The 27994-nt window shown below is 39.1% G+C and overlaps 1 protein-coding gene across 1 annotated transcript; it reads left to right on the forward strand.

The window, feature by feature from the left end:
* Positions 1–1091: 1091 nt before the first annotated feature.
* Positions 1092–27980, forward strand: LOC116060527 (sialoadhesin-like). The gene is made up of 12 exons (XM_031314135.2): positions 1092–1159; positions 1348–1698; positions 1849–2160; positions 16709–17059; positions 17220–17531; positions 21386–21649; positions 22197–22460; positions 22999–23262; positions 24678–24986; positions 26242–26320; positions 27209–27308; positions 27411–27980. The coding sequence occupies exons 1-12, from the start codon at positions 1114–1116 to the stop codon at positions 27837–27839; spliced, it is 3081 nt and encodes a 1026-aa protein (XP_031169995.1). The 5' UTR covers positions 1092–1113; the 3' UTR covers positions 27840–27980.
* Positions 27981–27994: the final 14 nt, after the last annotated feature.

The following is a 27994-nucleotide window of genomic DNA, read 5'->3' on the forward strand; positions in this document are numbered from 1 at the left end:
CTTGGTTAGAGTGTATAGTGTATAGAGTGTATATAAGCAATGGAAATTCATAAGGTCAGTGAGTATGCAAATTAGAGTAAATTCTTAAATCTTAAATGTGCATTACTTTACACAATTAAATTACTATATGGTAATGTTAGTTATCACTGGTCAAATAATTAACTAAAATAGAGTGGAGCTTTTTTCTCCTTTCGTCTGCTTTTTATGCATTTTTTAGCCATGGTGTTGAAGATTGTAAACAGTTTATTAAATACTTTTGAGTAAATTTAAGCCCTGTTCAGCAGATGTTATTACTAATGGATACAAAACTTGTATGATGATGCTAATTATTAGTCATGGTTTTGTGTGGCAGTGTAGGGGTGTCGATTAAATGGCTCATTTGTGTGATGTCCTGTTGTGTTCAGCGTTTCTCAAAAAGTTAAATCTGTTTCAACTTTAAGTGTTGTTTTTCCAGGGCTTTAAATAAACGCTATCAATACTGAAACGTCAGTTGTCCGTGTACAGTTTAGGGCTGCAACTAACGATTATTTTCATAGTCGATTAATCTGTCGATTATTTTCTCGATTAATCGATTAGTTGTTTGATCTATAAAAATGTCAAAACATGGTGAAAAATGTGGATCAGTGTTTCCCAAAGCTTCTCCTTGGGAGGTCGTCTGAGTATGGTTTGCTTCTAGTCCGGGTTGCAGTTGTCTTCACCTTTGCATTGTAAACACAACACCTTTCAGATTCTTTTTGCCTTTTACCTTTACCAATTTATTTCTATCAGAGCTGAAGTGGACCACAAAGAGAACTGAGTCCTTTTTCTGTTGATCCACTTTTTGGTCCACTTTAAGAGGACTGAGTTTGGTTGGTTTAAAGATGACTACATGTAAAAACACCCTTTGAATCTTAGATTCTTGTACGGGCTTCTTTGGAACCATTTCCATTTCAATAAAGATCAAACAAGAAACATACAGTTGCAAAACATTTCTCCATTTGCAACCTCTACAAATGTTGCTGCCTCCAAATGACCCCTACTCTAAACATCAGAATTAATTACAGATGAAATGCTGTAAACGCGTGAATTGTTTCATGTTTAATCTCCAGAGTTTCGGCCTCTCCTGACACAGAGATGGCTGCAGCTCTGACTCTTCTTCTCATTGGCTCTCTGCTGCAAGGTGAGTTAAAGTCTGCTGACATTCTTTTAATTTGATGGTTGACACGTGTGTAATTTTAATGTAACAAAGTTGTCGTTTTGGATTATTCTAAGAGTAAGGTATAGTAAATTTTAGTTAGGATACCAAACAATCAAATTCCAATATTGTTAAGTAGTCACTTATATAAAGATTTGTATCTTGTGTTTCAGGTGCCCTGTGTGGAAAGTTTGAGTCATTTATTCCGCAGAACATCGAGGTTCTGAGTGGATCCTGTGTGACCATCCCCTGCTCCTTTGACATAGAGGACAAATATGAAACAAACTTGGATAACACATGTAAAGCAGTGTGGAAAAATGATCAAGGGACTGTTGTGTTTGACAGTAATTCACAACAAACCATAATGAATGGAGAACTGATAGGAAACTTAACAAAAAATGACTGCACCACAACCCTGAACAACATGAAACCTGATTACAGCAATTCATATTTCTTCAGAGTGGAATGCAACAATGAACTGAAAATTAGTTTTGTTGGACAAAAATTGTATATTTCAGTCAACGGTAGGTTTTAAAGGCCATATACGTCATTTCCCAATTAGAAAACTGCTTTGACCTTGTTTTGTATTCATTGCATGTGTCAAATAGCATTTTAAAAAACTGATAAAAATGAGTGTTTATTTAGTAACTGGTTGGTATGTATCTTCCCACCAGCTGATCCTCCCAGTCCGACTCTGACTCCGTCCACACTGAAGGTGAAGGAGGGAGACTCAGTGAGTTTGTCGTGCTCTGCTCCAGCTCCCTGTCGGTCTCATCCTCCAACTCTGACATGGACCCCCGGCCTGGGTGGCAGTCAGGAGACACTGCAGGACAATCAGGACCAAACTAAAGTCAAGATCTCTAACGTTACCTTCACTGCTTCTCACCTCCATCACAAGAAGAACATCTCCTGTACTGCCGTCTACAACAAACAAGATGGCGGCACTGAGTCATCGGTTAGCACGAGTTTAACAGCTGATATTTCATGTAAGTTAATTTGTCATCTGCTGTAATTCATTCATTATGAACATTATAATTGAATTGATCTTGTCTGTTTTAGTTTTCTTGACTTCTCTGAATCTGAGTCTGAATTAGGCCTGAAACAGTTAGTTGATTAATCCATCTAAATTTTTAAGCAATTAATTATCAAGAGTTGTAGATTCCTGTGCTCATATTTTTAGAATTTGCTGCTTTTTTCCTCTTTTATACCACTAGTACAGAGTTGAAAATGTGCCTGTTTGGAAAGGGCGATTGCTTGGCCTGTGGTATTGCTGCTTGTAGAATTCTTCAAAACCAAATTGTACCCCAAAATTACTTACAGAAGGACCCCAAACCACTTACTCCACTGTATAGCCTACTACTGACTTACAGTGTAGGCTACGTCTACTTCAGAGGCAGACATTGTAGGCCTACCTACTACTGTATTTACCTGACAGAGAACGTTGCAGATTCAAAATGTAATCACAAAATATCACAATGACAATGTGGAGTAATCAGACATTAGCCTTATGGACTCATGGCAGTGCGCTACCCACCCGGCCCGTTATGAGAGCTAATCAGCACAGGTTTAGTGCATACCTGCCAACATTTGGTTTTCAAAATCCGGGAGATTTGTGTGGGGGATGGCGGCGCGACCAGGGGGGACTGTTAAGTGTGTTTTAATGTGCTGGGTAATGTCATTTTTCCCGCCGTGCGCTACATTAAAATCAATGCGACACACCTTACAAAAAGCGTGGAGGTTGTAAGATACATGTAAATTGTTGCGCCCAACATTGTTGAAATTTACAGCTATATTTTGATTTCTTTGCGGGAACATCGCCTTCACCTACTATTTTTATCTGCTCGCTTTTGGGTCTGAACTTTCTACGAAGCTTGCGCAGACAACTGGGTTATAGGTTGCCAGGTTGAGGTGACAAACGGGTTGAAAATTGTATATGGTGTGTGGATTGTGCGAATAGGATGGGTTTCATACAAGATTTGGCAACTGGTCAACATTAGACAAACATATTGGTCCGATCATTTATAAAGGAGTTTGGGCCATGCAAATTACGGGAGTTTCCCGAGAGAAATAACTAACCGGGAGGGGTCTGGGAGATAGGGCTAAATAACGCGAGAATCCCGGGAAAAACGGGAGTGTTGGTAGGTATGGTTTAGTGGCTTGACGGTTAACGGTGAAGTAGGGGATTTGATTCGCGGGGGTATTTTGGTGACAGTAATGTTATTAGTGTTGTAAGTTAGCAGTAGACTTAACTAACCCGACCCAGGGTGGGTTAGGGAAAACTGCTGTCTGCCCGGTTCAGCTCTGAGATTTTCTCACATTGCATAGCGCTGTGAAGGAATAATCTCCAAGATTATGTTATGTTCTGCCAGCTCACAGCAATTTAATACAATAGCAGGAAAAGAGTCAAAGGCTGTAACACCCCCCACCCGCCGTTGTTGTAAAGCGTTGTCTGTAGCTGGTCTGTAGCTTTGCATGTGTGAGATTCTGAAACGTCCTTAAATTCAGGAATTGTCGTTTGTTTATTCAAAGTCAAAGACTAGTGCTACATTGCACATTTTTGTGGGTCTGAGGTGTATTTTACATTTTAGCTGCCAAAGCTCTGCTGCTTTCTTCGACCCTCTCTGTGTCTGGTCCTGTGCTGAGCTCAGTCAGTGTGAGAGGGGGAGTGGCCAGCGGCTAGAGCGGCAAAAGCCAATGTGTGCTTCTTTTACAGACAGTATTTACTTTTGCATTTCTAATCCAAACAACATCAAACTTGGCGCCGCACTTACTCGTGCCGTAGCAAGACACCTGTCAAGTTTGAAATCCATCAGACTAACTGTTCGAGAGATACGCGCATAACACACAGACACACAGACAGACAGACGTCCATGCAATTTATAGATAGATTATAGATTGAATGTCTTTGGGTTTTGGACTGTTGGTTAGACAGCAGCTTATTGAAGACGTCGTCTCAGCCTCTGGCAAACAGTGATGAGACTTTTTCACAATGTTCCAACATTTTCCAGACTAAATAGATTGATTGATCGTAAAAGTGCTAGGTAATTAGGACTACAGTTGAAAATTAGCCGACTGGCTAACACTGGCGCATTTACAGAAATGTTGATTAATGTGTATTGTCCTAATCAAATAAACTTACAAACAAACAAACAAACAAGTAATCAAAAGATTAATTGATGTAAATAATCATTAGTTGCAGCTCTAGTTTAAATGACTGTTCCACTACTGACGTCTGATGTATAATCAGTATTTAAATGCTGTAAGTGAACTAGGTCATCCTCTCTGACTGATTTGTTCAAATCTAAAATGTGCTGATTACCATGCTTCATTATTTATTTCTCAGAACTCTAAACACTGAAATGGCAACAGCTCTCATAAATGTACCTGATTAGGACAACATTTCCCTCTGAAATATACAGGAGAACATGTAGCTCAAAATGGCACGTTCATGCAGCACTTTTGTAAAGTAATTAATAAGAATCACTGTCAAGATTGAAGACAGAGGACGCTTTGAAAGTGCCAAAACTTGTGTAAACCATTAGTGAGTTATGGCCAATTTATTTATTATTTATAAGCATCACCCTTGGCATAATTCTTTAATTGATGGCGGCCATGTTTTTTCACCAATCTTGCTCATTTAAAGTAGAAATGTGTATACCAATTTCGGTGTTGATATGATCAAAACTGACAAAGTTCTATTGATTTGACTGTTTTTCACATTATGTAAATTAGCCAAAAATTACATCACTGCGGACCTCTATGGTCCAAGAGGCTTTTTGTAGAGCACATTGAGCTGCATATGTGTGAGAAATGTCAAGTCAATCGGACTTACGGCCTGAGGGGCGTTTTCTTTCCAAAATCACATTTTTGATTATTAATTGTATTGCCACCATGTGACAGATTGGGCTCATGTTTCTTGAAAACTGAAGGCACATCATTTCCAGTCATTGGGCCAAGTTTTGTGATTCTAGCTCATTCCAGCTCACGGGAATTTGAGCTGCGGCGTAAGACGACAAATAATACTAAACGGGGAGAAAAACAATAGGGTTAAAACCCCCTTCGGGGTCTGAACCCTAACTAAGTGAAAATACCCTCAAACAAACAAAACATCTCTCTCTCTCTCTCTCTCTCTCTCTCTCTCTCTCTCTCTCTCTCTCTCAGCTCTTTTAACTCAGCCTCCCCTAAAATATTAAAAATATCATTACAATTAGATCAGTTACTGCTGACATTGCTATTTATACATATATGTGCACCCACAACAATAGGCACCCCAAATATTATAAAAATATCCTTCACTGCAGAACTATCTTACTTATTGTTCTACACATTAGGAGTGCCCAGCCCCTCAGGACCTAATCAGGCAAACCTGCATACACTCTCTTTGATTAAGCTGGTGAGCAGCTGATCTACCCCCCCCCACATCACAGGAAGAACCCAACCCGTTCTCACTCCGAACTCGTAAAATACGGACGTTTGGACAGTCGCTGTCAGCGTCTAAAGCAACTAAAAAGGCAGCCTTCAGCGTGTTTGCAGAACGTACCGGGGAGAGCAGCACCTACATAGGGTTTAGCGAGTAGTATGTAAAGGGGAAATTCCGCGTAGGGAGGTTGGTCGGGGTGGTGTTTGGGGGTCAAACACAGGACTTTCACTAAGGTGACTGGGGTTTGTGTCCCGCGTGTGTCTTTAACCGGCCCGTTATTCCCGCGTGTCACGGAAGCGTAAGCCCACCCACGACCTTTTCCTAAACCCAACCGTCCCGTTCTTACTACGAGTCACGGAAACGTAAGCCCACCCACGACCTTTTCCTTAACCTAACTACGTCAAAATGGACGCCAATAGTCCCGACCAAGTGTGTTTAGTTAAAGTGCGTTATATGACGCTAAAGGAGACTTTTAGCGTCAATAACAATGACAAAGGCACCTGACCAAGCGTCCGTATTTTATGAGATGGGAGTGAGAATGTGTTGAAGAACCAAAGAAAAATACAATGAACCCATAAACCAAACAGGCCTATGTCAAATGATATAGTAGCAAATAAACTAAAACATTACACTGAAATTAAGGATTAAGAAGACACAAAACATTGTTAGTTTTGGGAACATAGACTAGTGAAAAGGGAGAAAGGCAGCCTTTTCACAACCAACTTTGGTTGGTGTTATATCAGATTTTACATCCTATGGTTTCCACACCTCTTTTATGTGTATGCATTTCAATTAGCAAAATAATTGGTATTGGCTTTGACCAAAACAGTTTGCAAAAGGCAGAAGTGTGTTCCCTCTCTCTTTCTCTCTCAATTGATACTGCACCAAGCATTGTCTTGTGCTGAGTAATCAAAGTGGAAGGATCCCTCTTACAAAAAAATCATGGAATGCTTTTTACAAAAAAGTGTCAGCAGCACTCTAATTTAACTGACATAACCTGCCTTATTTCAATACAAATATCAGGTTACGTTATATCTGTAAGTAAAACGGATGATTTATTTGTCATTTTTCAGATTCTCCCAAACACACCACAGTGTCAGTTAATCCCTCTGGTCCAGTACCAGAGGGCAGGAATGTGTCTCTGACATGCAGCAGTACTGCCAACCCAGCAGTAAGGAACTACACCTGGTACAGAGCTGATGGAGGCCAGGAGACTTTTATTGGGGCCGGAGCTGTTTTAAACTTTAAAGTATCTAAAGAAGACAGTTCTTTTTTCTGCAAGGCTGAAAATGATATTGGAGTTGGACAATCCAACCTCAGTCAAATAGATGTTCACTGTATGTATCAAAGTTCAAACTTATTCTATATATTATTCTATAACTTCTATTTATCCTCATAGTTCTAGCTTTATACAGTGCACTGATTTAATAGATTTAGTTTGTATTGCTTTAAATTTCAATGTTTAAAGCCGCTATTTGGGGTTCAGTCCCTGGCCCTTCAGTCCTATTTCGAAGTGTCCTTGGGCAAGATACTGAACCCCGAGTTGCTCTTGATGCCACTCCATCTGTGTGTGAATGTGTGTAAATGTTTATCTGATGAGCTGGTAGCACCTTGTATGGCAGCCTCAGCCACAGTGTATCAATGAGTCGAATGGTGCCTGTAACATGTAAATTGAATAGATTTTAATACTAGAAAAGCGCTATATAAATACAATCCATTTACAGTCCAATTAAAGAACGTAAAATGGACGTTGGGGTACCAACACAATTCAAACCTTGACAAGTGTCCTGACTAAATTATTAACAGCTGTCACGTGGCATGAATGGGGATTTGTAGCTGATAAAAAGGCAGCCTAGCCACTGTTGCATGAATGTTAAACTTGAACAGGGATATATGTGGCATACAGTGTTATGTTATTTCTTATGACAGGTCCTGAGCAACATTGTGGACTGTGCAGTGGAACTCTTCTCCTGGCTGTTGCTGTTGTATCTCTCAGTGTGAACATCTTGTTCACAGTCTGCATGGCCTTCCTATGGTATGTTATTACACGGGATTACAGTTGTTATGAAAGGTCTGCTGAAGAGTTAGGCTGTTTTAAGCTGTTAAAAAAATATTTAATTTTAATATTCATTTTATTTTTATATGGCTTTTTTTCCCATAAAGGAAAGCAAGAAAGAATGTGAAGCCAAAAGAAGAGGACAGAACTTACATATCATTGGATCGTAGAGATAAATCTCCAGAGTATGATGTCATGTCAAATTTGCAAAATAGCTAAATGTGATTTCCGCGGACGTACAGGAGCTATATCTGTCAATGGAAAAAAAAATGTCAGCAGATACTTTAGTTACAACAAGATTGAGCTAGCAAAGCAGTTTTGTGTTTATATTTGCGGTAGTTATTCAGTTTGGGAAGTCCCACGATCTCTACAAAGCTAACGTTAGCTTAAGTTGACTGGCTGACTAAACAGGGAGGGACTAAAAATCGTCTCCGTTGCTTTTTTTTTTATTTTGAGAGCAAATTGCCCCACAATATGACTACAGTTTGATTATAACTTGTGTTTTGTTGGTAACCGTTGTTGTATGAATGTATGTGTGCATAGTCTGCCTCCCATACATGACAATGGCAATAATTAACAGTCCTGTATTATCGTTCACTTTGTATAACTGATGTTCTCATAGATCCATCTTTACTTGTTTATATGTTTTCAGTGTTGCGTGAAATCACAAGACTTAAAGGAGAATTCCAGCCAATTTTTACGTTAATCTTGATCGCTATAGATAGAGTACTTTCGATAGAAAAAAACTATCAATAGCAATATCAATACCTAGCAAACTGGAGTTACTGCAGCTACCTCTATGATCATTCACTGAGCTAAAACGGCAGTTGTCGGGGCAAGTTTTAGAGTGCCTTTGTGCCTCTAACAGACACAAAATGCAATTAATGTCTGTGCAACATGAACAGGGCCCTAACGTGACAAGATGCGTTTTCAACTCCGACATTGTTTAAATTCACCGAATATACTATATATCACGGACGTCAGTTACCAGCTAACAGCTAGAAGCTAGCAGCTAACAGGCCAAGCTACCCACCGGCAGGATCGAGACAGGGTAGGTGAATTTAAACAATGTCTGAGTTGAAAACGCATCTTGTTGTCACATTAGGGCCCTGTTCATGTTGCACAGACATATTAATTGCATTTTGTGTCTGTTAAGAGGCACAAAGGCACTCTAAAACTTGCCCCGACAACTGCCGTTTTAGCTCAGTGGACGCTCGTAGAGGTAGCTGCAGTAACTCCAGTTTGCTAGGACCGATCCAGGTCGGGTTTTTTTCTATCGAAAGTACTCGCATATCTATAGCGATCAAGATTAACGTAAAAATTGGCCGGAATTCTCCTTTAAGTTTGACTGAGGATGAATGAATCTTTTCACAATTATTATTTAGTTTATAGCAATTTAATAATGTACATAGTTACCTGCTATTTTTATTGTTTCATGATTCTGTAAATTATCACAGGACAGTTGATGAGTAGCTACATGTCATCACCTTCTCAAGCCAGATGTATTGTTCAGTCTGTAGATTTGAAACCGCAACATTCCAGTTAAATTGGTGGGATTTCATTATTATCTTTAACATTGTTAACATTTTTATAGAAAATAAAAACTAGGATCCGGACAGATGTGGGACTGTCTGAAACCATTTTTTTTTTTTTTTTATAGTAACTGTGTAAATCACTTTGACAATAAAGGCTAATAAAGGTTTGTTGTAGTGCCTGAATCATTTACAGACATTCCTAGTAACGGTTGGTATTACAATCATTTAATTTTACTTTGACCCCACTCTCATTCCCGCCCCACGTCAACCACATTATGGTGGTTAAGGTCAAAGACTGAATATTTGGATCACAGAAGAATTTGTTATCAATAAAGTAAAAACTATGATCAGGACAGATGTAGGACTGTTTAAAACCATTTCAGATAAAAAAAGTACATTTTATTTTTGCACGCATGTGCTATTTTTAGTGACTTTGATTATTTTTTGGGCATTTTTAGGCCTTTATTTGACAGGACAGCTGAATACATGAAAGGAAAGAGAGAGGGGGAATGACATGCAGCAAAGGGCCGCAGGTCTGAGACGAACCTGGGCCCGCTGCGTCAAGGAGTAAACCTCTATATGTGTGTCTGCTCTACCAACTGAGCTATCCGAGAGCCTAGACTTCCTCATTTTTAAATCTTGCAGGCTGTTTGTAAAAGCAGCACATATTTTAAGGAACTTCACGTCTCTACATATCTTTTATCTCTGTATTTCCTGGCTGGCCGATGCCTTTCTGTCGAGAGTTTGCATCTTCTTTCTGTGTCTGCATGGTTGTCTGCCTGAATGTTCCTCTGTGATAGACTGGCAACCTGGGTGTACCTGTCTTATGCACGCTGTGATTGACTCCAGCCCCTCTCGTGAGCCTCAGCATAATACCCATACAAATTGATGAATGGACTGCCAAATACAATGTTGACCGAATGGTCTATTATTTTTCAGTTTGAGATATAACTGCCTGCAAGCAGCTATTTTAGAATCTGCACTTCTGAAATCGAATGAGTGCCAAGTGAAGAAGCTCTTGTAGTGTAAGTCATTACAGAGTATTTATTTCATCTATCATGATTCCACTTTTTTTAATACCACATACAATGCAATTTAATATTGTTTTTGCAGTTAAAACAGGAAGAATGACCGAAAACCTGTCAGGACAATACGGCCTACAATTATTTGTAAATATTTTAAAAATTAATTGACATTCATATCACTTTTTGGTATTACTTCCCAGCTGTAGGTTAAAATAATTCCTAGTACAGAAATCTAATAAACAAGTGACCTGGACCCAGATAATTGGCAGAAAGTTAATGGATGGGCTAATCAATTAAAAAATAACTAAAGTTTTAGGGAAAATTGGCACCTGCCCATAATGTCACGCTTAACTTCCTACAGTATGTACTGTAGCTAACAGTAGTGACAGGGATTGCTCCATGTCTGACGCTGCTGACTGACACATAAAAGAAGGACTGATAAGTCTCCTGCATGCACAATCCTCTGTTGCACCAGTCTATCTTGTGGTTTACAGATCTGTCGTCTCCCGACAGCCCACAACCACATAAAGAAAAGTAACTAATGTTATTATCTACAGCAGATGAACTTTAAGACATTTTAATATATTCTAAGGCCTTTCTTTGGGGGGACTAAATTGAATGCTTTTTTAATAATAATGAACTAAATAAAAATAGAAGGCAATAACATTAAAAAGATGACAAATAAAATGATGTGCTCGTAATTAATGGAAATCTTTTTTAAAGATAAGTTTAGAGAAGAATTTTAAAAGCTTCATGCCTTTGTTATGAGTTATTATACACTATACTATATATATTTAACAGTAACACATTTCTTACACTAATGTATATAGTATGTGTGGCAATAACCTGTGTTGGGAGGGGGTTATGGAGCTGTGGAACGCAACGGAGCACAACACCACTGTGGAGGAACTCTATCTGGACATCACTGGCATCACAGAGCGAGGAACAGAAAACATCGTCAGCTGCCTCAGCAGAAACACCTCTCTGAGGACACTGACGTAAGACTAAAACACATCAACTTCTGCTCAGTGTTCTCAATGTGATAATGTATGGAAACACTGCCATCTAGTGTGAGTTGTTGGCTTGTTGCAATTAAAAGTAATAACTCTTACCTGGTTATGTTCTCCTCCATCAGCATTGTTGGGAATGACATCAGAGAGGTGGGGAGGAGGAGGCTGAGGGAGCTGGAGCAATGTCGACCGGGACTCCGGATTATTGCAAACTTGGTGGATGACCTCGGAATACTTGGGGCGACTGCAGAAGGAACTTGTTTTGGTGGAACATTCAAAAGGTTGTTTTAGTCGTGCAACAGAAAACTCAGATTGGACAGATAGTCTAGCTAGCTGTCTCGATTTACCTTCTTGCAGAGATGTGAGGAGTAGTTAACCATAGTCCTCATAAATCCACCGGAGTTTAGAATGCCAACACAAAGAAAGTGGAAGGTAACGGACATCCGGCCGAAAAGAGTGAAATCCGGTTGAATTTTTGGCAGCAACGGAGCAATCCCGGAAGTGCAATGTCATGCATATAGACTACAGGAAAAATACTTCTGATCAGTACAACAAATGAACACACTGCGATCTAGTGTTAGTTAACGGTTATTTCTTCCTTTATCAGCATTGTTGGAAATAACCGCAGAGAGGTGGGAAAAGGAGGGAGAGGGAGCTGGAGCTAATACAACCAGGTGTATGGATTACTGCCAACTTTGTGGTTGGACTTCAGGTTTACCTCGACTACACAGAGAAGATCCATGACCTATATAGTTTTCACACTATGGTTATAATGTTTTCATAAACACATTGAAGGCGGAAGAAAGACTTCCCAACTTGTGAAATGGAACCACGTGTCTAAAGACCACGTGAATGCACCATGGCCTTGGTGGAGGTCTGCGCTCTCTGAGTGCCATTCTAGTTTATCATCATTTACTGGACATGAAAATAAATGTACATTTTTGTCTTGTGTGTATGAACAAAAAAAACATGGAGTCAACAAACTAAAACCCAGAAATGTACACTGACATAAAATAGGGCCGCCACTATAGGCATCTACATCAACATCAAGTGAAAGCTGAAGTCCCCTGTCCTGCCATCTCAAGTCTCAACAAAACAACATGGCAGCTCTGATTCATCTGCTATCTCGAGTTATATGCAAGTTCAACTGTGAAATATTGACACAACCCTGACGATAAAGGTCCTCTCACCTTAACAAAGTAATCATTTTATTCAAAAACGACAATCTTTCCCTTAACCTAACCTTAACGATAATGTTGACATAGAACAAACTGATATTTTGATGAGGAGTGATATGTGGTTTAGGAAAGCAGACGAGTGATGGGTTCCTGCTGATGGTGGCATACCATACATGGAGGGAACATACATGTCAACAACACTGCAAACGACTGCTAGATTTACCACTGTACTGAAAAATTTAAAATTGAATTTAAAAAAAAACAAACTGTTAGCTAAACTATGGTTGGGCAATCATTGTTTGAAGGAGGGGTTTGGCGGATAGTTAAATAGATGCTGTGCTGGTGTGACAGTGTATTCATTAATTTGTTTACATATTTTGAGTCATCTGTTACTACAAGTTGAACAGCCAAATAACCTTTTTTTGTTATACCTTCATACCAACTTGTTGTGGGTCAGCTGCCTTTTCTCAACATCCTGTGTGTTTGTATCTCCCTTTTCCCCTGTGTGTCTGTCTGTGATGTTTGTCTCCACCTGCAAGTGGCAAGGGGCGTGCCTAGAGGAACTAGGTCAAGAGGCGTGGCCATTCATCCTGCTCCGTTCTGACACAGCTGATGCACATTCCATGATTCACCTCTGCAGTATTCAGACCCGGGCTGTTCACCTCTCCAGCGCTAGATCGTTACATACTCCTACGTGGTAACTTGGCTCAGTATCCCTGCTCGTGTTGTCTCACAAACTCTTGCTCTGTAGTTTCTTCCTGTCTGACTTCAGTTCCTCTGTGCAGATTCCGCTGTTGCCTGCTGCTTACCTGCCGTGCCGCCTGCCTCACGCCACTCAGACTAGAGTTTAGATTCTCGGCCCAAGCCCGAGCCCGACCCGAGCCCGACCGGACCTCGGGTCGGGCTCGGGCCGTTATTTTCCGCCACATCCTCGGGCCGGACCCTTGATCAAGCAATTTTTTTTTTTTTTTTTTTTTTTATCCATTACCTTATTATCCTATTTGGGTGGGGAGATAGCTATGCCATAATCAGAAATATTATAAATAAATATATATATATATATATATATATATATATATATATATATATATATATATATATATATATATATATATAGGCTATATAAAAGTAACAAATGTGTACAAAAGTTAGGCTGCAGTTACAAAATGCAGCACGTGTCATGCGCGGAGTCTCCTCCTCTCGCACGCATCACACCGGGAGCTTGAAGATGTAAAGAAAAAAAAAAAACAGGAGAATTAACTTTGAGCAAGTGTGAAGGAAAGTCGGAGGTATGGAAGCAGTTTAAACAAGTCGTGGGCAGTGACAACAATATGTTGTTCATCATTGTTTCTTTTTTTTTTTACGTTTCTTCACTCGGATCCACTTGCGATCCGTTCCATTCTAAACAAACAGCGCAGTTTACATGCTTCGTCCTTGTTGTATTATTCTAAACAGATTTCTGCAGTTCAAACAACTCTGAATTGTAGTTGAGAACGTCAGTTATAACGGCCCACGTATTAAAAAATTGTCGGGTTTAAATCGGGCTCGGGCTCATAATTACAGTTAATGTTTCGGGCCTGGCCGGGCTCGGACACAACGTGTTCGGGCTTGATTTTTTGGGCCGATCTAAGCTCTAACTCAGACATTCCTACCTGCCGTGCTCCGCCGTGCCTTCTGCCTCACATCACTCGGACATTTCCACCTGCTTCACCTGGATTCCAATGTGGAACTCCGTCGGATCTGCCATCGCCTGATTCCCTCGGGCTTCAGCCCATTCCCAGTAATTCCACGCTCAGCCTCGATTGTTCATCTTCCTAAGAGTATTTACCCTTATTAAATTACTTGAACTGAAATTATACTTGAAAATCAAACATTCTGAGGTTTATACATAGAGCTTTTGAATTGGACGGAATTATATATAGTATGTGAGCATATTACTGTGTCTGCCCCCATATGTGACAATTACAATAATTAACAGTCCTTTATTATCTTTTACTTTGCATAACTAAAGTTGTCATGGATGCCCCTTTAACTTACATGCTTAAATTCAGACTTGCATGTAATTACGAGACTAAAGTGCTGATTTGAATTTGACTGAAGATTAATGTGCTATTTCCATAATTATTGCATTATTTAGTTTGTAGCAATTTGAAAATTTGTCTAAAACCATTTCTGATTAGAAAGTACAATTTTAATTTTCACACGCATGTGCGTGACTTCCCCATTTTCAAGTCTTGCAGGCTGTTTGAAAAAGCAACACAACTTTTAAGGAACTTCGTCTCACTTCTCTACACATCTTTCATCTCACTACTCCAAAGACCTGAAGAAAATGTAAGTCATCATAATTTAAATATGACGCATATCCAATCATCAAAACTGATTTTAAATACATTACTAAATTCTGAAACAAAACATTAAGTCAGTCACTTGACTTTAGATCAGTTAACAATTTTAAACAATTTATTTTTCTTCAAAAACTTGTAAGATGTCATTTGATTGTTTTGGACATTGTTGTGGTTGAATATATTAGTTGCCTAAAACAATATATATATCGTTGTAAATACATAGAAAATAAATAAATAAAAGACTGTTTGTTCCTTTTGCATTTAGCTTCCTGTTTTTCCATTTCATCGTAATGTCATCTATGTCTTGTTTAAAAAAGCAGCTTGTTGGGTCAATGACAAACTGAATGTCGTGTGTGAGACAATCATTTTGTTTTTCTCTCACAGTGAGTAGAAATACTGGACCAGTATTACCCTTTTGTTGAAAATCGTTTATAAAAGACTGAATTTGCAAGAAATGTATTTTAAAATTAGTAATGATTAATAGAATTTTTCAATTATGGTTTTTAAAGGCAATTATTTAAAGCAGGAATCTCCTTTTTCTCTATAAATGATATATAAGCGTCCTGTGTCACCCTGCTCCCAGGAGATACTGACACAACTAAAATAATTTCATTTAGTTGACATCCAGCCCTCCAAAAGAACTCAGACCTATTTGTGAGCTTTTTGCACATATGTGAACCCTCCAAAGGGACTGAGACCCCTCTGAAACGAATCGCAAACAGACCTCCTTGGGAGGTCGTCTGAGTATGGTTTGCTTCTAGTCCGGGTTGCAGTTGTCTTCTAGCCTGGAAATCCAGACCCAAATCCAAAAGATTAAGGGTCTGGCATTGAGTAATGAAAACTCGCCCAACTCGAGGGCCGACACCAAGCATGCATTTGAAAATCTCACTGCACGCAATTGGATAACACCACGACCAATCACAACAATACACAGGGTGACGTATCCAGAGCCCCATACGCTTAGCTACCAGTGGAGCTAACTGGTAGATTAAACTGTCATCTGTTTAGCTTGCCTCTGGCCCGTCAATATCAGATTCACCGATGTCATTGGTGCAGCAGGGCTACAAGGGCATAGTTAATGAGCATCATTACTCAATGCCAGAGTGACTCGCTGAGCAAATTCTAATTGTGCTCTCGCGAGAACTCTGGATTTCCAGGGTAGTTGTCTTCTACTTTGCATTGTGAACACATCACCTTTCAGATTCTTTTTGCCTTTTACCTTTACCAATTTATTTCTATCAGAGCTGAAGTGGACCACAAAGAGAACTGAGTCCTTTTTCTGTTGGTCCACTTTTTGGTCCACTTTAAGAGGACTGAATTTGGTTGGTTTGAAGATGACTACATGTAAAAACACCCTTTGAATCTTAGATTCTTGTACGGGCTTCTTTGGAACCATTTCCATTTCAATAAAGATCAAACAAGAAACATACAGTTGCAAAACATTTCTCCATTTGCAACCTCTACAAATGTTGCTGCCTCCAAATGACCCCTACTCTAAACATCAGAATTAATTACAGATGAAATGCAGTAAACATGTTTCATGTTTAATCTCCACAGTTTCTGCCTCTCCTGACACAGAGATGGCTGCAGCTCTGACTCTTCTTCTCATTGGCTCTCTGCTGCAAGGTGAGTTAGAGTCCATTCACATTTGGATCAATGACTAAAAATTATTAAAAACTAACAGTACACAATGTTAGTCAAGCATTCACACCACAGTCCAAACATATCTGTAATACATGCTGCAGCAAATAAAGGACACAGTGAGCTACAAAAATGTTCTGCTGACTTTCTTTTACAACTTTAATTTGATGGTTGACACGTGTGTAATTTTAATGTAACAAAGTTGTCATTTTGGATTATTCTAAGAATAAGGTATAGTAAATTTTAGTTAGGATACCAAACAATCAAATTCCAATATTGTTAAGTAGTATTCATTTATATAAAGATTTGTATCTTGTGTTTCAGGTGCCCTGTGTGGAAAGTTTGAGTCATTTATTCCGCAGAACATCGAGGTTCTGAGTGGATCCTGTGTGACCATCCCCTGCTCCTTTGACATAGAGGACAAATATGAAGTAAACTTGGATAACACATGTAAAGCAGTATGGAAAAATGATCAAGGGACTGTTGTGTTTGACAGCACTTCAAAATCAACCCCAAAAAATGGAGAACTGATAGGAAACTTAACAAAAAAAGACTGCACCACAACCCTGAACAACATGAAACCTGATTACATCAATTCATATACCTTCAGAGTGGAATGTGACAATGACCTGAAATATAGTTTTGTTGGACAAAAATTGTATATTCCAGTCAACGGTAGGTTTTAAAGGCCATATATGTACACTTTGGTCATTTCCCTATTAGAGAACTGCTTTGACCTTGTTTTGTATTCATTGCATGTGGCAAATAGCATTTTAAAAAACTGATAAAAATGAGTGTTTATTTAGTAACTGGTTGGTATGTATCTTCCCACCAGCTGATCCTCCCAGTCCGACTCTGACTCCGTCCACACTGAAGGTGAAGGAGGGAGACTCAGTGAGTTTGTCGTGCTCTGCTCCAGCTCCCTGTCTGTCTCATCCTCCAACTCTGACATGGACCCCCGGCCTGGGTGGCAGTCAGGAGACACTGCAGGACAATCAGGACCAAACTAAAGTCAAGATCTCTAACGTTACCTTCACTGCTTCTCACCTCCATCACAAGAAGAACATCTCCTGTACTGCCATCTACAGCAAACAAGATGGCAGAACTGAGTCATCGGTTAGCACGAGTTTAACAGCTGATATTTCATGTAAGTTAATTTGTCATCTGCTGTAATTCATTCATTATGAACATTATAATTGAATGATCTGGTCTGTTTTAGTTTTCTGGACTTAGTCTGAATTAGGCCTGAAACAGTTAGTTGATTAATCCATCCAAATTTTAAGCAATTAATTATCAAGAGTTGTAGATTCCTGTGCTAAATTTTTTAGAATTTGCTGCTTTTTTCCTCTTTTATACCACTAGTACAGAGGCCGTTGAAAATGTACCTGTTTGGAACGGGCGATTGCTTGGCCTGTGGTATTGCTGCTTGTAGAGTTCTTCAAAACCAAATTGTACCCCAAAATTACTTACAGAAGGACCCCAAACCACTTACTCCACTGTATAGCCTACTACTGACTTACAGTGTAGGCTACATCTACATCAGAGGCAGACATTGTAGGCCTACATACTACTGTATTTACCTGACAGAGAACATTGCAGATTCAAAATGTAATCACAAAATATCACAATGACAATGTGGAGTAATCAGACATTAGCCTCATGGACTCATGGCAGTGCGCTACCCACCCGGCCCATTATGAGAGTTAATCAGCACATATCTGCGTTATCAACCACCAGAACCGGACCGTTTGTGTGTGCACGCAGAGAGAGAGAGAGAGAGAGAGAGAGAGAGAGAGAGAGACGGTGTTGTCTTGTGTTGTATGATCGTTAACGAATTACTTAAATTACTGTTAAGTGTGTTTTAATGTGCTGGGTAATTTAATTTTTCCCGCCATGCGCTACATTAAAATCAATGCGACACACCTTACAAAAAGCATGGAGGTTGTAAGATGTAAATTGTTGTGCCCAACATTGTTGAAATTTACAGCTATATTTTGATTTCTTTGTGGGAACATCGCCTTCACCTGCCATTTTTATCTGCTCGCTTTTGGGTCTGAATGGTTATGACAAACGGGTTGAAAATTGTATATGGTGTGTGGATTGTGTGAATAGGATGCGTTTCATACAAGATCTGGCAACTGGTCAACATTTAGACAAACATATTGGTCCGATTATTTATAAAGGAGTTTGGGCCATGCAAATTACGGGAGTTTCCCGAGAGAAATAACTAACCGGGAGGGGTCTGGGAGATAGGGCTAAAAAACGGGAGAAACCCGGGAAAAACGGGAGTGTTGGCATGTATGGTTTAGTGGCTTGACGGTTAATGGTGAAGTAGGGGATTTGATTTGCGGGGGTATTTTGGTGACGGTAATGTTATTAGTGTTGTAAGTTAGCAGTAGACTTAACTAACCCGACCCAGGGTGAGTCACTGCTGTGTCTTCCCGGTTCAGCTCTGAGATTTTTTCACACTGCACAGCGCTGTGAAGGAATAATCTCCAAGATTATGTTATGTTCTGCCAGCTCACAGCAATTTAATACAATAGCAGGAAAAAAGTCAAAGGCTGTAACACCCCCCACCCGCCGCTGTTGTAAAGCGTTGTCTGTAGCTGGTCTGTAGCTTTGCATGTGTGGAATTCTGGAACGTCCTTAAATTCGGGAATTGTCGTTTGTTTATTCAAAGTCAAAGACAGTCCAAAGTAGTGCTACATTGCACATTTTTGTGGGTCTGAGATGTATTTTACATTTCCGCTGCTTTCTTCGACCCTCTCTGTGTGAGAGGGGGAGTGGCCAGCGGCTAGAGCGGCAAAAGCCAATGTGTGCTTTTTTTACAGACAATATCTTTTGCATTTCTAATCCAAACAATGTCAAATTTGGCGCCGCACTTACTCGTGCCGTAGCAAGATACCTGTCAAGTTTGAAATCCATCGGACTAACGGTTCGAAAGATATGTGCATAACACACAGACACACAGACACACAGACAGACAGACGTTCATGCAATTTATAGATAGATTATAGATTGAATGTCTTTGGGTTTTGGACTGTTGGTCAGACAGCAGCTTATTGAAGACGTCGTCTCAGCCTCTGGCAAACAGTGATGAGACTTTTTCACAATGTTCCAACATTTTCCAGACTAAATAGATTGATTGATCGTAAAAGTAATCGAAAGATTAATTGATGATGTAAATAGTCATTAGTTGCAGCTCTAGTTTAAATGACTGTTCCACTACTGACGTCTGATGTATAATCAGTATTTAAATGCTGTAAGTGAACTAGGTCATCCTCTCTGACTGATTTGTTCAAATCTAAAATGTGCTGATTACCTTGCTTCATTATTTATTTCTCAGAACTCTAAACTCCAAAATGGCAACAGCTCTCATAAATGTACCTGATTAGGACAACATTTCCAATATACAGGAGAACATGTAGCTCAAAATGGCACGTTCATGCAGCACTTTTGTAAAGTAATTATTAAGAATCACTGTCAAGATTGAAGACAGAGGACGCTTTTAAAGTGCCAAAACTTGTGTAAACCATTAGTGAGTTATGGCCAATTTATTTATTTGCTAAGCATCACCTTGGCGTAATTCTTTAATTGATACAACAAATAATACTAAACAGGGAGAAAAACAATGGGGTTAAAACCCCCTTTTGGGGTCTGAACCCTAACTAAGTGAACTCTCTCTCTCTCTCCCCTAAAATATTGAAAATATCATTACAATTACATCAGTTAATGCTGACATTACTATTTATACATATATGTGCACCCACAACAATTGGCACCCCAAATATTATAAAAATATCCTTCACTGCAGAACTATCTTACCTATTGTTCTACACATTAGGAGTGCCCAGCCCCTCAGGACCTAATCAGGCAAACCTGCATACACTCTCTTTGATTAAGCTGGTGAGCAGCTGATCTACCCCCCCACATCACAGGAAGAACCCAACCCGTTCTCACTCCGAACTCGTAAAATACGGACGTTTGGACAGCGGCTGTCAGCGTCTGAAGCAACAAAAAAGCGCCCTTCAGCGTGTTTGTAGAACGTACCGGGGAGAGCAGCACCTACACAGGGTTTAGCGAGTAGTATGTAAAGGGGAAATTCCGTGTAGGGAGGTTGGTCGGGGTGGTGTTTGGGGGTCAAACACAGGACTTTCACTAAGGTGACTGGGGTTTATGTCCCGCGTGTGTCTTTAACCGGCCCGTTATTCCCGCGTGTCACGGAAGCATAAACCCACCCACGACCTTTTCCTAAACTCAACCGTCCCGTTCTTCTTGCGAGTCACGGAAACGTAAGCCAACCCACAAGATTTTCCTTAACCTAATTGCGTCAAAATGGACGCCAATAGTCCCGACCAAGTGTTTAGTTAAAGTGCGTTATATGACGCTAAAGGAGACTTTTAGCGTCAATAACAATGACAAAGGCACCTGACCAAGCGTCCGTATTTTATGAGATGGGAGTGAGAATGTGTTGAAGAACCAAAGAAAAATACAATGAACCCATAAACCAAACAGGCCTATGTCAAATGATATAGTAGCAAATAAACTAAAACATTACACTGAAATTAAGGATTAAGAAGACACAAAACATTGTTAGTTTTGGGAACATAGACTAGTGAAAAGGGAGAAAGGCAGCCTTTTCACAACCAACTTTGGTTGGTGTTATATCAGATTTTACATCCTATGGTTTCCACACCTCTTTTATGTGTATGCATTTCAATTGGCAAAATAATTGGTATTGGCTTTGAACAAAATTGTTTGCAAAAGGCAGAAGTGTGTTCCCTCTCTCTTTCTCTCTCAATTGATACTGCACCAAGCATTGTCTTGTGCTGAGTAATCAAAGTGGAAGGATCCCTCTTACAAAAAAATCATGGAATGCTTTTTACAAAAAAGTGTCAGCAGCACTCTAATTTAACTGACATAACCTGCCTTATTTCAATACAAATATCAGGTTACGTTATATCTGTAAGTAAAACAGATGATTTATTTGTCATTTTTCAGATTCCCCCAAACACACCACAGTGTCAGTTAATCCCTCTGGTCCAGTACCAGAGGGCAGGAATGTGTCTCTGACATGCAGCAGTACTGCCAACCCAGCAGTAAGGAACTACACCTGGTACAGAGCTGATGGAGGCCAGGAGACTTTTATTGGGGCCGGAGCTGTTTTAAACTTTAAAGTATCTAAAGAAGACAGTTCTTTTTTCTGCAAGGCTGAAAATGATATTGGAGTTGGACAATCCAACCTCAGTCAAATAGATGTTCACTGTATGTATCAAATTTCTCAATTATATGTTCTATATACCATGATAGTTCTAACTTAATGCAGTGCACTGATTAGATTATTAGATTTAATGATTCATGTGTTTATTTCAATAGTTAAATCCGCTATGATTAATTAATAAATTGAAAAAAAAGATTAGCAGATTAATCAATGGAAATCATCATTAGTTTCAGCTTCAGTCATTCTGAAATCTTTGTAAAAATGTATTGGTCCTTTAGTCTCTTAACCACTGGTGAGGAGGCACAGGCTGGGTGTGGTCCCTTTGAGTGCAGCCCCTCAAGATTCAGTTAGCCAGCCCAACAGGCACTTTGCCGTTTATTTAGAAAAAGCCACTATGATTGATCAATAAATTAAAAAGATTATTAGCAGATTAATCAATAATGAAATGTCTCATTAGTTGCAGTTCCTGACATATAGTAATTCTGGAGTCATTGTAAAGATGTATTGGTTTTCTGCACCTGAAAACACCAATAAGAGGACAACATGAACACCTATACCAATTCTATTTATGTTTCATAAATTGTTTTTCAGATTCTCCCAAACACACCACAGTGTCAGTTAATCCCTCTGGTCCAGTACCAGAGGGCAGGAATGTGTCTCTAACATGCAGCAGTACTGCCAACCCAGCAGTAAGGAACTACACCTGGTACAGAGCTGATGGAGGCCAGGAGACTTTTATTGGGGCCGGAGCTGTTTTAAACTTTAAAGTATCTAAAGAAGACAGTTCTTTTTTCTGCAAGGCTGAAAATGATATTGGAGTTGGACGATCCAACCTCAGTCAAATAGATGTTCACTGTATGTATCAAATTTCAAATGTATACGTTCTATATACAGTGCACTGATTGAATAGATTTAGTCATTAGTTGGTTTATTTCAATAATTAAGAGACTATGATTAGTCAATTAATAAATGAAAATCATCATTAGTTGCAACTTCCGTCATTCTGAAATCTTTGTAAAATGTATTGGTTTTCTGCATCTGAAAACACCAATTAGAGGACAACCTGAACACCGTATTAACTTCAGTCTCTTAACCATTGGTGAGGGGGCACAGGCTGGGTGTGGTCCCTTTGAGTGTAGGCCCTCGAGATTCAGTTAGCCAGTCCAACAGGCGTCTTGTTGTTAATTTCTAGATTTAAAGCCACTATGATTGATCAATGAATTTAAATAATTATTAACAGATTAATCAATAATGACATGTAGTATTAGTAGCATCTCTTGAAACATTCTGGAGTCTTTGAAAAAAATTATTGGGTTTCTGCATCTGACACCAATAAGAGGACAACATGAACACCTATACCAATTATATTTATGTTTCATTACTCATTTTTCAGATTCCCCCAAACACATCACAGTGTCAATTAATCCCTCTGGTCCAGTACCAGAGGGCAGGAATGTGTCTCTAACATGCAGCAGTACTGCCAACCCAGCAGTAAGGAACTACACCTGGTACAGAGCTGGTGGAGGCCAGGAGACTTTTATTGGGGCCGGAGCTGTTTTAAACTTTAAAGTATCTAAAGAAGACAGTTCTTTTTTCTGCAAGGCTGAAAATGATATTGGAGTTGGACAATCCAACAACATACAGATAGATGTTCAATGTAAGTATTACATTTCAAAAGTATTACGTTACTTAAAGCAGGCATATTTCAGTAGATTGATTTAAACATTCTAATATTTATCTATATACTATTTTTAGTTTTTCTTAAATTGATCTTAAATTGATCTGCTTATTTATTACTAATTAAGACAGTATTGATCAATCTCTAAAAATGTAGCGACGTTCATTGCACTGTAAACCTTTAATGTAAATTTACAGCTAACATCTCACAGTATCTTACTGTTTTAATGTTCTACAGGATCACTGTAGATGATTCTGGGAGAAAATAATAGTACAGCACTATCTGCGAATGTTGAAAAATACAGGTATTTACTGTTAATACCAATGCATCTTGGGAAAATGAAAGAAAAGGCAGGAATTACACTGCAGCCAGTATAATACTGTAAATTCAAATCAAACAGTAAGAAACTGTCTATTTACAGTAAAATACCTTACCATTTTAAAACAGTATGCTTACTGTAAATAAACACTAGTTTACTGGCGAAGCTGCTGCCAGTATATTACTGTAAATTTATGGTGAAAATGTTTACAGTGTGGAGATACTAGATATTCGTAGTCTATAGCTACGACGTTCCACTTTCGGGATTGCTCCGTTGCTGACAGAAATTCCGCTGGATTTCACTCATTTAGGCCGGATATCCGTTGCCTTGGGCTTCCTTTGTGTTGGCATTTTAAACTCCGGTGGATTTATGAGGACTATGGTTAACTGCTCCTCAGATCTCTGCAGGGTAAATCCAGACAGCTAGCTAGACTATCTGTCCAATCTGAGTTTTCTGTTGCACGACTAAAACAACCTTTGAACGTACTCATGTTCCACCAAAATAAGTTCCTTCCTGAGGCTATTTTGCAGAGCCGCTGTTCACTTAGCACCACCCAAGACAATCGTGATTGGTTAAAAGAAATGTCAATAAACCAGAGCACGTTTTTCTCCTATCCCGGAATGCTGTGTGGACTAGCCAGACCCTCCTCCGCAGCGCTATGGAGGAAGGTCTGGCAATGCGATACTAGGTTATTCGCACATATGCTCCTAAATATATTTTACAGTTTACACACATCTATTTTAGTCGCAAATGCGAGTAAAATGCTCGCACTATAGAGCCCTGTCATAGACAAATAAATAAATATGATATATGTTAACTTAGATAAAAACTAACCTAACTTTGGGTTAAAATGGGGTACATTTCCTGTGGTAACAGAAATGTAATGGACTTGGAGGAAATAAATGCATACACAATGCATTTCGCTTTGCATCATGATTGTCTAAACTCACAACTTTTCTACAATTATTTTCTATCCGTACATCTTGTCATTCATTTTTTAATGGATTAATTACTGTAAATGTGACTATACTTGTCTCTAAACTTCTAAGGTCTGTTTTCTCTACATGCATTACAGTTGCTCCACAGATCCTGCCCTCATCTACCTGCAGCAAAGCTGCAGCCCAGCTGAATTGTTCCTGCATGACAGTGGGAAATCCTTCTGCCACTTTACAGTGGTATTTGGATGGGTTACCTGTCAATCACTCTGACAAGTTCATAATAAGCAATAACACTTTGAATGACAAAAACCTGATAAGCATCATCACTGTGAATCAACTCCAGGATTGGGATCGTTCCACCTTGCTCTGCCGCAGCTCCAACTCTCTGGGATCTGCCAGTCAACAATTTTGTGTCAACAGCCCTAAGCCTCAAACATCTACACAAGGTCTGTCTTATGTGTACTGATTGCAAATTGTATTGGTTAGCTGGAAGGATTATTTATAATGTTGGTGAACTTGATGAATTTGACAGACTCCAAATATTTTTTTTACTGTAGTGGAGACCACATATGGTTGGAATATCTGGTCTCCACTACTGTATGTATATTGGTCATTAAACACTTTTGGAACCATTTCTATTATTTGACATTAGTATTGCCTCAATTTTTGTTTCAAATACTGAGAAAGAAATGCACCAGAAAACTATTACTGCCACATTAATTATTATAACATGGTCAGGGCTCGAAATATCTATACCTAAATAAGTATTACACAGTATATCTATGTGAATACATGCACTGTACACAGAAAAAAGTATTATGAATGCAAGCACTGTACAAAAGAAGCGGGAGAGGAAGGTATTTGTATCATTTTACAAAAATAAAATTTTTTGCATGTGCTTAGAAATATAAATATTAGTAAATATAAACATTTCATGGCTTCAGTTAAGAGTTAAGGGCCAGGGTGTTTTGCTAGAAGTGTTAACTATTAAGCTTAATTCTCTTTATTGACTTCTCGTGTTTGCAACTTCAGTGCCTTATTAGCAAGGTTTGTGGTGTCAACCATTTCTTTAATTATTTCAGGAAGTGGAAGGCTTGAAGTAGGTATGTGAATGGGGAACACAGTGAGCTAGTATGATAGGGACACTCACAAAATAAAGGAACTATAAAATGGGCCAGCAGCATAAAGAAAGAGACAGAATAAGAGAGACTTACTAGAAAAGACTGTTTTTTGACAGGAGTGTTAATATTTGACAAATTACACGTGTGTGTGTGTGTGTGTGTGTGTGTGTGTGTGAATTTCCAGTGCGGCTCTTTGAGGTGTTAAAATGCCACACTTCCTGTTATCTAGGCTGTTTAACAGGTCAAATGACGCGAACTAAATTTCATTAGAGATACTATTGACTAATATGTTAAAAAGAAATCCACTGACATGTTTCTTGGATTGTTTTTTCCTTTTCTTTAATACTTACATATACACACACACACACACACACACACACACACACACACTACTTACTCAAAGATACTTCTACTTGATGAAGGAAGGAGGTGAAAATGAGTAAATACTTACTTTTTGGTGTATTTAATATGACCTGACTCACCAAGCTGAGTTCCTTATACAGTATCCTTTTACCAGAAGAATTATCTCTTGTCTGAATTACTTCTTTATCCTAATCTTCCCTTGTACTGTACATTTCAGACCAAGTGATGTTGCCAGTCTTCATCACCACAGTTGTCGCTCTACTATTACTCGTATGTTCTCTGCTGTGTGTTATCAGGTACTGTAACAGCTCCAGACACCAATATGTAACACATAGCCTACTGTAACAGTTGTTACTGTAAAGTTTTTTACTAACTTGTACTCCTTTTTTAACTCTGTGAGTGTATATAGTGGCACTATGCAGCGTTTATTTGGGTCTTCATCCATCAGAACAAATTTAACACTAACTTCTGTAGTAGACCACGTCCTAAGGTCCAAAAGCAACAAGTTGCTGTCATCAAATTGCCACTGCAACATTAACTTTATTATTTAACACTGATCATTTGTTGTGTACAGACAAAATAATGCACTATGAGATGAACTTTACCTTAGCTAAATTCACTGCCCACTACACGTGGGTATATAAGGTAGGTATAGGTATATAATAGGACTCATGTAAATCACTTTGCAACCCTATATGTATAAGAGATGTCCTTATCCCTGTTTGTAGTTTTAACATGTGACCACCGCTCCTCTTTGCAGATGCAGTTTGTTTGTGTTTGCCATATGTTGTTCTGATTTTCAAGACTATTCTTTGCTAAGATATACGCTTTCTTATAGTTAAATAAATGTAAAAAAATAAATCCACATGCAACATGAACACGATTCTGCTGAAAGCTCTGCCAGTAATTGTATTTCACTTCAAATATTAAAATGCTGATTGCCAGACATCTTTTTTTTTTTGCTGCTAACTGATAATCAACCTAATATGATTTACCTTTGTAGCACTGTTTAGTTACAGCAGAGTTTCACTCAATTCTCATTTCATTTTAGCATTTAGCTAAGCTACTCCTGTTGGTTTACTGTCTGTGTGTCAACTGTTTCATCATGTTGATGAATACATGAGAAAACAAAGAGATGAATCAAATATACACATGTAATTTAAATGCTCCATTGTATTTTCCAGGGCTCAGAAGACTCAGCATAACCTTCAGAAGAGTCAGTGCACAGGTGACACCAACACCGTTAATATGAGCCAACTTCTAACAAGTGGAGAGGGAAATGAGGTACTTTGACTTAGAGCCATGCAGTTTTCTACTGTACTTTATGCAATTAAACTGGATTAGCACAGTATCTGTACCGCTGATGTTTTCTATTTAACTGTATAGGTACCCAACACAACAGAAGAGGACATTTACGTCAACACTAACGCACTGAGACAGGCAGATGTCCCCACCCCTGAAACTATCTCTGAGCCAAACAGCGCCAACTTGCCAAGCTCTGGACCAAACAATGCACAGGGAGACAGTAGAAGCTTGAAGAAGCAGAATGAGGAAGGCAACGACGTGATTTACTCTAGTGTGAATTGGGAGATCAAGAGCAAGAAGAAGAAGGGAGAAGACTATGTGGACACGCACCAGCCTGGTAGCTCCTATCTGGAGGAGGAGAGGAGCATGGTGGGAGACATGTGCAGAGGTTTTGTGGACAACGCACTATATATGGGAACCCTGTATGACAATGTGAAGCCTAGAAATGTGGAGAAGGAAAGTGAATATGCCCAGGTTAAATATAAAAACAGAGGTGTGATGCACAAATAGGTCACAGTCCTACATTGCTGTGCCAGTTATGTAATTTGTAATCTTTAGAACATCTTGCTCTATTGTGTTATGTTTTCTTGTTTGTCAGCTATGTCACCGAAATTTAGACGGAATTATGTTAAGCTCATGGGGTTTTTAAGATCTTGAAGTGCAAA

The sequence above is a fragment of the Sander lucioperca genome, chromosome 10 (genome assembly GCF_008315115.2).
Source record: "Sander lucioperca isolate FBNREF2018 chromosome 10, SLUC_FBN_1.2, whole genome shotgun sequence".
Lineage (NCBI taxonomy): Eukaryota > Metazoa > Chordata > Actinopteri > Perciformes > Percidae > Sander > Sander lucioperca.

Bases quoted from the DNA above. Each gene is read 5' to 3' on its own strand.
- LOC116060527 (XM_031314135.2), top strand. From the start codon at position 1,114: ATGGCTGCAGCTCTGACTCTTCTTCTCATTGGCTCTCTGCTGCAAG. The intron at 17,060-17,219 runs GTAGGTTTTAAA...TCTTCCCACCAG, and splicing joins ATTGTATATTCCAGTCAACG to CTGATCCTCCCAGTCCGACT. The intron at 23,263-24,677 runs GTAAGTATTACA...CATGCATTACAG, and splicing joins CATACAGATAGATGTTCAAT to TTGCTCCACAGATCCTGCCC.